General features: G+C 35.8%; 1 protein-coding gene across 1 annotated transcript; it reads left to right on the top strand.

Annotated features, from left to right (window-relative positions):
• Window positions 1-301: 301 nt before the first annotated feature.
• LOC126688680 (ethylene-response factor C3) lies at window positions 302-1,395 on the top strand. Its single transcript, XM_050383453.1, has one exon. It carries the CDS (start codon window positions 449-451, stop codon window positions 1,118-1,120), a length of 672 nt encoding a protein of 223 aa, XP_050239410.1. The 5' UTR covers window positions 302-448; the 3' UTR covers window positions 1,121-1,395.
• The last annotated feature ends 12,987 nt before the right edge of the window (window positions 1,396-14,382 follow it).

Below are 14,382 nucleotides of genomic sequence, written 5' to 3'. Positions count from 1 at the left end.
CCCAAGAGCTGAAAATGCTGACGTCATTGAAAATTGACCCTCTTGAGTCTTGACCAAGCCGCCAGGCTTCAATTGACCCATGTGTGCAATTAACCCATTCTGTGTACTTGTTGCTGTGTGCATTCCAAGGATAATTTTGATTCCAATCAATTATTATTATAATAATCAAATATAAAATAACAAAAAAACAAACAAATTAAATAGCCCCATCACATCTTCCTCAGTGTCTTTTTCTTTTACCCTTTTTATTTTTTATAACCTCTTTTCCTTTCACATTTTTACCCTTTTACCCTTCCATTTGGGTCTATATAAAGTGGGTGTGGTGTGGCTTCTAATTCTACGCACACCGCTACATGGCCAAGTGAGAGATTACACACACACACAGTATTTTGAGTACACAATCAAAGCCGAAAAAACAGAAGTCATTCCAATACATATTTTTGATTAAATGGATTCTTCAATCTTCCACTCCCCAACTCAGAATTCTGAATTTTCATCAGAATCTTCATTTGAGTCACTAGACTCTTTCTCTTGGAATGGCCTAAATTTGAACCACCCCAATAATTTTCTCCCTTTCAATGAGAATGACTCGGAAGAAATGCTTCTTTTTGGTCTACTCTCTAACTCCAATGACCAAGTAACATCGGAAACATTTCTGAAACAAGTCAAGGAAGAAGAGGTAAGTTCAATATCAGAGGAAAGCCCAAAGAAGGAAAAGTCTTATAGAGGTGTTCGGAGGAGGCCATGGGGGAAATTTGCAGCTGAGATAAGGGACTCAACTAGACATGGCATAAGGGTGTGGTTAGGGACATTTGATAGTGCCGAAGCAGCTGCTTTGGCTTATGACCAAGCTGCTTTTTCCATGCGGGGTCCCTCGGCTATACTCAATTTTCCAGTTGAGAGAGTGAGGGAATCGCTTAGGGAAATGAATTATAGTTCCGAAGATGGGTGCTCCCCTGTTGTGGCTCTTAAGAGAAAGCACTCCATGAGAAGGAAAGTTATAAGCAAGAAGACCAAAAGGGTTGAGAATGTGGTGGTGTTTGAGGATTTAGGTGCAGATTACTTGGAACAACTTTTAAGTTCATGTTCATCGGAGAGTGCTGCTGCTAGGCCTTGGTGATGAATCAAATATCTATAACACTTCTCTGTTCTTTTTTTTAGTCTCTCTTTCTTTCTTGTAGTCAATTCCTTGTGTTCTTCTTTCAATTTTTAATTTTTTTTTTTCCCTTTGAAATTTCATTGTAATGATAAGAATATCATGCTCTGAAATCATCAAAATCTGTATCTTAATTTATCCTCTCTCTTTTTTTAATCATTTTTGTAAAGTTGATGTGATAAGGGAATTTTGTAATACCTTGTGGGGTTCAATTGAAAGACTTCATGTAGTTAAAGTAATTGATTTTGGTATTGTGCATCTGAAGTCAACTAATATGGCCAAGTGACACAAGCACACCCGTGCAAGAGCACGGTAGACAGAGAAGCCTTTCAAGTTTTGGGGTTTGAAATGACAAGTGCTTCATTCTTACTCGAATTACAGTTCAGCTCTTAACCATCCTTATCTTTTTGCGTATTATGAGGACCAATCTCATTTTGCAGAGCGGTGTCACATCCATGTTCCACTAATTAATTCATTTAGAGCGGTTTCATGTCATGACTTATCAGCTGAAAGGATAATTTCAGGCATTCATAAAGGGACAGGGATTTCATTTAAAAAAAAAAAAAAAACCAAGTTAAAGTTCATCAAAAGATAAGAAAAGTCCTTTACTCCCATTCATTCCAGACAATGCTTGGATTTTGACAGGATTTGGGTCTTGTGGACTGGACCATTAAAATATTAATGTGTCTCATAGTTGTTATGTATTAGCGTCTTATAAATTGACCACACATTATGTACTAAAACCTTACCGTGCATAAGATATACACATTAATAATATAAATTGACCACACATTATTCTTTGTTATCATTAAAAATTGTAAATCTTATATGATGCATAAGAATGATTAGATTCACCGTACCATTAATTTAGTTTCATCTCAAGAATTAATAAAAAGAATAGATTATCATAACTTTTGATAGGAAGGACACAATATGATAAGGTCATTAAACATGACGGACGAACCTAAATTAGCTCCAAGTTAGTAGTAAAATGAAGAACATGATCGACGAAACATTAAATGTTGTAACGGACTACCATTACCCAATAGTTACAAGAGTTATCAAATAACCATAAGTGTAAGTATTTGTGGGGTGTAAGGGGTAAGGACCGGGATTCAAGTTTCCAGGAGTAAACTTCACACACATATATACTTATATTAGATTTGAGTATAATTTCTATGTTGTATAAAAATAAAAACTAAATAAAAATAAAAATCACCTCTATTATATATTTAGAGCAGTGATCATCCCCAATTATAAAAGGGGACATTAATGGCCTAAAACGGTAATCTAAGTCCCCAATAAAAGACCACCTCGCTGCATTTTTCTAGGGGTGAGACACCTAGACTATATTGCTCTGTAAGTTATTTGAGGTTTCTTGACTTTAGCATTAGAGGACCTTAGGCTGGAACCCTACAATTTGCTTGCTGGTTAAGACACAAGTAAAATTGACTAGTCAAATTTTTTTTTTTTGAGTACGTTCTTTGCTGTGAAGGGCTTGGGACTGGCATAGCTAAAACATGGAATAAAGATCTCTTGTGATAGGAGGAATAGAAAATTGTGGTTATCTCAAGAGAGTTACAATGAGAAGGTATTGGACAGGTTCAACATGGGCAAGGAAAGACCAGTAAATACTCACTTGTAAATCACTTGAAGCGAAGTTCTAATAATTGCCTTAAAGTTGGGAAAGAAGCTGAAGAAATTGCCATATACATCAACCGTTGGTAGTTTATTGTATGCCATGATATAAGCATAAAGCCCGATCTTATCTTACTCATGTTGTTTGAGTTATTAGTTAATTTCTTTCTAATCTTAGAAAAGAACATTGGGCATACATGAAATAAATCCTTAAGTAACCTAGAGCAATTTCCATAGCGTGTGCTTTTTGACAATGGTAAACCTATGCTTGATAGGTTCACACATGCAAATACGATTGGCATTGTTGATTTTACAAAGCTTATTTCAGGGTACTTGATCACTTATTCAGGAGTAATAATGTCATGGTAATCCAAATTGGATAAATATATATAATGTTGCTTTGTCTACTACAAGGGCTGAGTATATTGTTGTCACTGAAGCAAATAAAATTGTTTATTTCAGGATATAAAAATTGTTGTCACTGAGTATGTTCTTTATTGTGATAGTCATAGAGATGTAAATCTTTGTAAGAATCCATCTTTTCATTCAACATTTAAGTATATTGATGTGAGTTATTATTGGATTCGAGATGCATTTGAGATGAAGATGTTATTACTTGCAAAATCAACACTTGTCAGAATGGTCAAATATGATGACAAAATCATTGCTCTTATAAAAGGTCGAAATATGTAGAAGAAAAGGGGAATTGGAGGAGCCGTCACATAATCTAGAGGGGGAGATTTGATGGGCGATTCCTCTAATAAGAGGGTGCCAATCCTCACACTTGAAATAGATAAATAAATAAAATTAATCTGTTACTTTTTCATGCGTAATCATTTTTGTAAGCATTAGCTTTGTGGTTTATGGGGGAAAAAAAAGAAAGAAAGAAAGAAAGAAGAGAGAGAGGGATATCTTAAATTTTTTTTCCGTAAGTTAGTTACTTTCAAATCATTATTGGAAGGTTATTTCAACTCCGATTTTGATGAAATTTCAGTATACAATTTCTTATAAAGACAATTTCTTGTGGACAGGGCCGGCTGAACCATATAAGCAATTGATGCAATTGTCTAAGGCCCCCAAATAAAAAAAGGTCCCCACTTGTAAATATATATATATATATATATATATTTTTTAATTACAAAAAAAATATTTTAAGTACTTTTATTGGTCAATAAAATGCATTAAAAAAACCACATCGTATCTTAAAATGCAGAATAGTGCACAATAATAGTGCACACAACTTGATAGGATAAGATTGCACAGTGCACATAGCATTGTGCAGTCTTGTCCACAAGTCCCAACACATCACAAGGCCTAAACTAAGCTGGCCCCCACACGACTCCACACTAATTAATAAGTTATCATATTTTTTTTTTAATGCAAACTCTTACTTTATCAATTATTATAAATTATCACACCAATTAATTATTTGATGTATATTATATCAACTCATTTGTATTATAGTGATACTAATTTATTGAACCATGTAATAAATTATTTTTTATTTGTACAAATTTAGACTTTAAAGTTAAAAAAAGAATCCACTTAAAATTTTCGTCTAAGGCCCCCAAAATTGTTGAGCCGGCCCTACTCGTGGACTGGTGTGATTCTTTCAAATCCCTATTTGTTTGTTAGTTGAAAATTTAATTTACATGTAACAAGTAACATCGTGACTAAGATGTATGTGGTGAGTGGTTGAAAATATAAAATTTACGTTTGGCAAAGGATAAAGCCCTTAGCTTTGCAAACAGAGCAATATTTCACGATTGGGTTAGTAATGGAAGAAGACAAAAGTGGCTTCAACTGGCTGGCCATGAAATCTTTAGAAAACTATTAAAATATTATTAGCAGATACCATCCCGACTTCAATTGGTTTTGAAAATACCATTTGGGTCCAATTTCAAACCAAATGAACCTTCGGCCCGTAACTAGGTCTTATGGAATTGGTTGGACCAACAACAACTATGTACTATGAGTCTATGACTTATATAACCCATTAAATTTTATAAATTATCCTCAAAATCACATGGGGTCATTTCCAATGAAATTCATATAAGTATCTTACGCTATCCTTTTCAAAATTATATTTTTCCTCTGATTCCAGAACATCTATGACAGTTTTGAGATTCAATTTGATTCGAAATTTCCAGGAAAGTGCACTTCAATTCAATCACATTATTTGCGTGAAATAATGCATGGCGGCAGGTATTAATGGGCTTGAAAATATTCATATTTGAGGGGCTGATGGGCATGGATCCAAAGTTTTGGGTCAAAACCTATGCTTGTCTGATTTGAGGTCTTAACAATTAGCACCGTCAATCAAAATTGTCAAATACGTAAGTTAAAAGCATGCAGGATAAATGTTTAAATATTAAACTATTTGAGGATATTTATTTATTTATTTTACCTGATTTGTTTTATGGAATAAATTATTAAATCATCTAACTTTCCATTAATGTATCACGTGATTTTTAATTTTTACTTTATTCAAAATAAAATTCAAGGTCGATGTCCGACTCCGAGCGGTCAAATTTCAAACAAGTCAGTTGAAAGGTTTTTGTTTTGGTGTAAAATATCATGGAATCTATTACTGTGTGTTTAATTAAAGGTTATCTACTGAAATATCAATGATTCAACTTTCGATAATGGGGTTTCAATACCAAACAAATATTCGTTAACTGAATTCGGACACCTTTTGAGAAAATTAACTTAATTAATTCTAAATAAATCTGTCAATTAATTAGCAGATTGTGTGCGACTCATTGTCTTTTGTAATTGCCAAAAAATAATTTTAAAAAAAAAAATACTAATGAATCATGATAGTTACAATGACTGATACATTTCAAGTTCCGATCACTCTCTATGCCCGACTTTTTTTTTTTTTTAATAAGAAAACATCAGACTTTATTCAGAATTAAAAACAACAGATACTCTTATTAAAAAAAAAAAAAATAGCAACAAATACATCATAATATTAATTGATCAAAGAGCTCTACTGTAAGGTTGTAACTGTTTAAGAATTATGGGCTAATATCCATTAGAAGTTATTATTACTTTTGAGAGGAGTTTGTTATGTGCTTTTGTATTAAAATTTAGAACTCTATTCCCTCTTCATTGTGTCTACACCATTAACGTAATGATCACTTTACAAATATAAATGCTTTTGAAGTATGGGGGACAAGGGCTAGGATTCAAGTTACCAAGATGAGAGCTTCACACACATGTACTTAGATCTAAGGCCAGAGCTGAATTCTATCGCAAATTATTATCATTAAAAAAAAAGGAAAGACTATAAAATTAAATATGAAAATCTAATATGAGCCCAAAATTATTCCAAGCATTTCTTGATACCCAGAACAAAATTGACTAGATAAAAAACTGGGTTTTCTGTAACCTATGGCTGTCAACATAAAACACAAACTGTATGTCCAGTTACCTGTAATGAAAACTGAGTCAGTGATATGATATTTCTTTCTTTTTCTTCCTCCTTTTTTCCTTTTTGTTTTTGTTTTGTTTGTTGTTTTTTTTTTTTTTTTCAAATTGTAAATTTGGGCTTTAGATTCAAAGCAGCTCAATGTAATTCTAAGAGTTAACTTGACTAATGGAATATGTGTGCAAGGACAAAAAGAAGAAAGGAACTAATGTGTGCAAAGTTTTAAAGCCGAAGGCCCAAAGATGGACCAAAAATAATTAAGCCTGGGCTTCATGTTCTTTCCCGAGTTCCCTAATAACTGGGCGTATTTATGGCACAATCGGTTCGATTTTATATATTGCAATCTCATATCATCGCAGCTCATGAAGAATCACATTATCTTCAGAGCATCTGAATTTTCCGATTTGACTGATATTTTCTTCTTATTATTTTTTTTCTTCGTAAATTGGGGTTTAGAACTTCGATAATATGTTAAAAAAAAAAAAAAAAAAAAAAAAAAAAAAAAAAAAAAAAAAAAAACTCAGTTCTACTTTACAGTAATGGGCTAAATTAATTGTATTTGGGCCTTGATTTCTTGCCGTACAAGACTAGAACTGTATAAGTCCAGTATATCAAAACAAAACAGAATCAAAGTCTGCCTACAGCAGTCTTTAATTTCCATTATAAGCGCACAAAACCAAAAAAAAAAAAAAAAAAAAAAAAAAAAAAGAAAAGAAAAAGAAAAAAAACCTACATCCCTATGCTGTCTTCTATTGTTGCCATGGCCCTGAAGCTCAGAAACAGAAGCATCATTAACAAACTTGATGATGATTTATTATTTGAGGTCCTTTATCGACTCCCTTGTCAATATGCTATCCAATACAAATCTATCTCGAATTGCTGGTCTTTTATTATTTCTAATCCTTACTTTATTCTTAGCTTCTGTTAGAGATATATTAGAAATATTAGCCCAATGTAATAGGCTTAAATCCACTCCTTCTTGTACTAGTAATCTAGGATTTAGCCGCCTATACAAGCACATGTTATGGTTCATTGTAACACAGATTATTATACTACACTCTTACATAATAAAGATGTAGCCCTTAAGAGATTCCTCTTTGGATGTAGGCCAACAAGGCTGGACCACGTAACCCTCGTGTTCTTGGTGTTTTTATTCTATACTTTTTCTTTCGCATCCACTCTAACATATACAACATGGTATAACACATCGCGTTGTTAATATATATAACATGGTATTAGATTCAAACTTCATTCTTGGCATTCAACAAAATATCTCTACACAACAAAGAAATTTTCCACATGCACAACACAGATCAACCCTTCATCACAACCACTTGCCTTGCTACCTCCTGGTTTTAGACTCAAAGGAATCATGAAGCCACTGTCGCTCACACCCGTGTCTAAGATCCACAAGCCAAGCAAGTCGTGCCCCTCCAATCATCAAATTTGTGCAAATCGAGGCTTTTCTTGATGAAACGAACCACACAGACGTGCTCAACGGCTTACCGCAACCAAAACCCAGGAAACCGGCCCCCATCGGTAGCCGCACGCTCCTCCATGCACGAACATAAGCTCTAGCACTCCTTCCACACGCTGCCAAGGATTCTCAATTCCCTAATAGGATTTTGGTCACACGCGCTGCCATGTAGGCCTTTTTGTCTACTGATCTACGAAACCCGAAAATCTTGCGGCCCTTTGCTGTCACACATGCCACCTGGAGTTCTTGCCACACGCCGTTGCTGTAGCCATCATTCACCATACACATGCCGGAATACTCGTTGACATCATTAGATGACGTCATCTAGCTACATAAGCACCATGCAAGCCCTAACCATGTCAGCAACACGTCATCAGATGACGTTAGCAATATTGAAACTCAGATCTGTGACCTAAACCGAAATTGGCCCAAAAACCCAGATCCAACCCAGATCACTTTGATCGCTGTATTGTTGCCTAATCGTTGACTTTGACTTTGTCCGTTGACTTTTGCATTGACCTTTGACCAAAAGTTAAAATTTCCAAACGGGCCTATCTTGCTCAATTTTTCACATAGGTTCCGATTTTGGACTCCATTTCTTCATTTGAAACTCCAAAATTAGTCAATTGACACATTTTTCATCGTGGTTTCTTCAAAGGCATTCTTCAAGACATCTTCAAGGGATCTTCTTATACTTATTCAACCTTAAGCCTTCATCGAGTTTCCACATTGAATTTGAGGGAGGGTGATATATTAGACATATTAGTCCAATGTAATAGGCTCAAGCCCACTCTTACTTGTACTAGTAGTTTAGGGTTTAGTCGTCTATATATACACATGTTATAGTTCATTATAACACAGTTTTTGTACTACATTCTTATATAATGTAACCCTTAAGGCTTTTCTCTGTGGACGTAAGCCGAAAAGGCTGAATCATGCAACCCTCGTGTTCTCAGTTTCCTATTCTATGCATCCCCTTCCGCATTCACTCTAACATATACAGTATAGTATAATACATCATGTTGCTAAGATATTTAACAACTTCATTCACCACCACGACCACAAATTTGATAACTTATCCTCACAACCCTTTACTCTTGGGATACATTATGGTGATGTGAAAAATGGGGATCCCACAAAAAATCAGTTCCTACTTCTTCCATATGATAATCCTTCATTGTTAAAGTCCTTGGTGGTTTGTAGCAGACACGATTTTCTAAAATTTCTTCCTATAAATTCAAACTGTTGGATTTCTAAAAGCTCGAAAATGTGTTAAAAACACAAGAGCTGTTTAGACTCCCCAAATAAAAGTTATGGCTCGATAGATTTTACACTAATTTAATTCTAAGTGTGGAATAGTGTAAATGCAAGCGGATAAACAAACAAGCTACTCTAACACATATTCATATAATCACAATAGTAAAATGAAATGCAAAATAGTAGGGAAGAAGAAAGCAAACACAGATAACACAGCGATGTGTTATCGAAGAGGAAACCAAAGGACTTGGCGAAAAACCTCTCCGTCGCCCTCGAAGCGGTAATCAATCCACTAGACAATCAGTTGGGATACATGGGTTAGTAAGAGACCCTCCAAGCCTAATTTACCCACTGTACCTAAGCCCTCCAAGCTCCTACTCCAACAAGGCTTCTCGAAATCGTGTCTTGTCTAGCGCTCCGGATCCCATAACAAGTTCCATGTTGCATCTGCCATCCTTGGCTTCTTCAAATACTTCCCAGCAGCACCAAAACCTCACTTGACACTCTGAAAGGGTGTGGTAAGTGTTTGGGCTATCAACCTCTCAATGGTATGGAAATGGAGAGATAGGAGTTGAGGAAATCCACAAGCTTATGTGTAGAGATATATGGGTATGATAATCTCTAACTTTCAAGGTGTTTGGCTAGGGTTTTCTCTCAGAAGCACTCCTTAACATTTATGGGTAATGTGGGTATATATAGTGTGGGTACAGAAAGTGTGTATCAGATAGTATAGTCTAGCAGAACAAAATGTTTCACGGGTGTCTCGCGGGAAGGCCTTACCCGCGAGATACTCGTGAAACACAGCCGTCTCCATCTGTACTGACTCTTCGCATTCCAGTCATGTGCAAGACACATGCTTCACTTTGCGGGATGCTTAGTCGCGAGCTACCCACAAAAAATCTTCTGGCTTCAATTGCTTGAGTCTTCACACACTCTCTCTCTATCACACAACCCTTACAAACAAATCCCACAATAAATATAGGGTACAAAAGATTGAATAAAATTACAATCAAATTTGGCACGGAATAAAAGCCAACAGAATACATATTTGTAAATCACAACTTTACAATCTCCCCCTTTGGCTATTCCGTGAGAAAACCCCTAAAACAGACTTTAGACCTAAACATGAGTTTGGGAACAATGGCAAAACTCACTCACACCTAATCTAGAAACTGTGAAGCACTTGCATGTTTATACCTGTAACCTGAAACACTCGCACACAAACAAAATTTTCATTAAGCTTATGACAAGTTGAATACAAGGTATGAACATGAGCAAGCATAGTGCGATCAAGTATGTAAACATAAGATATCATGTAAACAAAAACTTGATCAAACAAGTTCAGTCATTAAAGAATGACTACAATGAACATTTAGCACGTTAGTGTTCATCCGGACATGCAAACAAAAAGTAATCACTTATGATCACTTGCATGTCCAACACACGACCAATGCAAAATACATGAAGTATATGCATCTAGGAATAAGATCCTACTAGGGCACAAGTGTAAAGTACTCAGTACATATTGGCAATATCTTAAAAGCACACAAAAAATGCTACAAAGCATTGAGATAATCACAAACATACTGAATATAAAATAGGAATTAAAAACAGAGAGTGTACTGAAGTTTTAAATGAGAACAGTAAAAACATAAACATAAACTAGCAGTTATAAAAGCTAAAAGTAAACACAAGTAAGCCATCTGTGAACCAATAACCAATGTTTCTAAGCCTAAACCTATGCTCCCCCTAGCACTGTGCAAGATCTTCCTCAGCTCCCCCTCAAAATTTTCTCCCCCTTTTTGACCGGAATGACCAAAGAGACTAGAACTGATCAGACTCTGAACCTGATCCTTGCACAGTGGACAAGTCCTCGATCTGTGAAGACAATGCAGTGATCTGTCCCTGGATGTATGCAAACTGGGTTGCGGTGTGCTGCACATGGGAGTCTAGCATGGTGAACATCTAATCCACTCTAGCTAGGAGGCGATCAAGTCTGTCTGGTCCTCGTGCTGGCGCAGATGAGGATGGTTGTGATGAAGTCTCTAGAGCAGAAGTGAATCTATCAATCTCCTCCTTTGTATCTCCACCCTTGTCCTTAACACGATCCTGAGGTATCGTATGCACACCTGTTTTAGAACCCTTGATGTGAGCTGTGCTCCTAGTCACTATGTGTGCACCAATGAGATAGTCCCTCTGAACTACTGTTAGACCACTTGGGAGTTTGAGCCTTGTCTTCGCAATTAGGCCCATAATCAGTAAGGGAAAAGGCAAAACTATTATGGAATTTTGCTTCTCAATGCGTTTCTTCAACAGATGGAAGATGTGTCCATATATATCATTCTCCTTGTGAGTAAAAAGATCGTACAAAAACTTTGTCCTTGGAGCTGACAATGTAGTGAGGTTGGTGACTGGATACAAGTTATAGATCATCACATATGCCAAAGCCCTCATCTCTGGTGAAAATGGGATTATATTCATGGATGACTTCTTTGATGTACCACCAAGTATTTCCACCATTTCCTCAGTTGATCTCAATCTGTCTTCATATTGGACTGAGATTAGTTGAGAGGGAGGACGAATTTCCAAAAATTCTTGAATGCTATCCTTTGTAATCACAAATTCTTTATGCCTCACCCAGCAGTCTATATGGTCTCCTTCCACAGTAGCATTTGAGAAGAATTCTCTTATGATCTCTGAGTAGACAACCCCAATCGGGTTCAACAGTTTGGTCCAAGTCCTTTCTTTGAACACCTCATGGATGAAGGTGTCTTCAAGGGTTTCTAGCTGGACCACTCGCTTCATAATAATGGTTGCTCTTTTGTAGCAGTCATTGTATTTCATATCAGCCTTAGCAGACTTGAAATTTTCAAAATCAATACGAGAGCGTTTTGTGGATTTCTTGGTCACAGAATGTTTGGTAGGAGACATCTACACAAATATCGCAGAGAGCAAAACACAAAAACAAGTGCACAGACACAAAGACAAAACACAAAACTTGATTAGATTCAAGTTAATTCAAAACATAATGAAAATAACTTAAAAACAGAGCATAACCGACTCAAAATAGAGTAAATACACTCAAACAGCATGTTAAAGATGTTAAACCAAGTAAGCATAAAACAATGCATGAAATAAGTAACTGTGCATGTGTGTGTCTGTGCTGATGCATGTGTGTGTAGCCTGTGATGCATAAGGATACAACATGAGATGCATGTGATGTGCCTAGAGTGTGCCTAGTGTGTACAACATAGGCAAAGTGTGTGAAACACATAGGCAGTGACCAAAACAGGTGAAACAAAGTCAAACAAGTGTAAACCCAGAAATTGGAATTCACTTAAAACCAATTTAGCACAAAAATGTCACTAGGACATTTTGTCAAGCACTTGACATGCTATAGTGCACAATTGTTATGAAGAATGCATGAAAAAATTGAAAAATGCCTTAATACAAACTTAAAATGCCTCAAGGGGCCAACACAAAAGCACAATCAACAAATGGGACTCAGCCTAATCAAAGATGTTGAAAAATTTTCACAAAACTACGAACCCAAACCCAGTTTTCGAAAACCCCCAAATTTCAAAGCCCTAGGTTGAAAAATTCTGCATAATCTCAACAGAATAATAAAAGGGAGTATTAGAAACTCATACCTTGAAGATGATTTGCAAAAAAAACTTGAAATTGATGGGGTTTTGAAGAAAAATAAGTTTTGGGTTGAAGGGTGGTTCGAGAGAGGTTTAGCGAGGGAAATGAGAGTGTTTGAAAACCTGTCACATCTGCTACATAAAAACTGAAAACACGTATTTTTCGCTAGTTAGATAATATCGAGACAATCGCGAGAAAGGTGCGAGACATACTGAAGCTTTTGCGAGAAGCTCTTAGTCGCGAACCAGTCGCGATACAGTCACGATAGCTTTTGTATGAAATTTAGAAATTTCCAGTTTTTGCCTAAAAAACATTTCGCGAAAAGAGTTTAGTCGCAAAATACTCGCGAGGCAGTAGTGAGACTTTCTGTATGAAAAAGTGACTTTTTAATTTCCCTTAAGCACATTTCGCGGGAAGCTCTCAGTCACGAGCTTCTCGCAAAAAGGCCTCTAAACCAGTTTTTGAAGAAAAACACAAAAAATGCATTTTGAACAAAAACTAAAAGCACAAAAGTATAAAATCACTTTCAAAAACATATAAAACACTCAAAAATCTTTTTGGGTTTGATTAGCAAGTATTTGAGCATACACATCACATTTGAACATGTACAATAACACAAATGAGATAAGCATTATTTGAACAAAGTCTTGTGTGTTGTGTGTGAGTATCAAATGTGGAATAGTCCATAGAGCAGAGTGAAGTTTCAATGATCAGTTCAATTAAGTCATACACAACTGGAACGAAATCAAGTGGTCAATCTCAATTATAGAAATGAGCATATGTGACCTCCCACAAGAGAATGATTACAAAACTTAGAAACTTTTCATTTGGCTTCTGCATAAATCATAACAATTGATCCTTTTTGGATTATACATCTCTTTTTGAGATCAATGCTTGAAATTTTTGATATTTCAACATGTAGAGTTTGCCTTTGGCTTTTTGAGCACCATACATTTTAATATAAAAGTCACTTTCCCTTTTTCCTAGTCAAATACTAGTATGTGCGACAAGCTTTTGCAGCTCATTATCTATTTTCATCTGGAGATTTACATTTGGAGAGCTCTATAGCAGAAACATAAAAATAAAGTGGGAAGAGATATAGGCACAAGTCTATGCAAGTATCAAGACCATCAAGACTATTGACCAATCATTCATAACAAGCTTGAAGATCTATTTACAACAGTCACACATAGATTTCAAGATTTCTCCCATAAAGATAAATGTGCATACAAAACAAGCTAGGCTCGTAAATGCACTATACCATTAGTACGAAGGTACTAGGCCAAACTCACATGTGATACACACAAAACAAGTGATCAAACTTTTTGGAGATTTTTCAATTTTTATAGGTTTTTGAATTTTTGAACACACTCAAAAATAGAACAAGAAAAGTAAGATCAACAGCAACAAGGAAAAGCAAAACTTGTAAAAGAAAACATGCAATAAACAAAAAGCAATGCATGATATGATGCATGAACTTATGATCCTAAGCATTGGAAGTATTGATGCATGGACACAGGAGATAATCATGCATGAGTACCCTTCTTCACCCACACATCACGTGCGTTTGGGGTGATATTCCTATAGGATTGGGTACGTGAATTGTGACCTTCAAACCTATTGTTGAAGTTTGCCAAACATGTGGTGAATGCCTCAATCATCTTCATTACATCCATCACACCAGAATCTCCATTTTGACTTCTTGGTTGCCCAACGGCCCAATTTCTCTTGTCATCTCTTGGTCCTCTTGACCTTTGATCCCTAGCATTATTCAAT

This window comes from Quercus robur, chromosome 6 (genome assembly GCF_932294415.1).
Source record: "Quercus robur chromosome 6, dhQueRobu3.1, whole genome shotgun sequence".
NCBI lineage: Eukaryota > Viridiplantae > Streptophyta > Magnoliopsida > Fagales > Fagaceae > Quercus > Quercus robur.
This window is presented reverse-complemented; position numbering and strand designations above follow the sequence as displayed.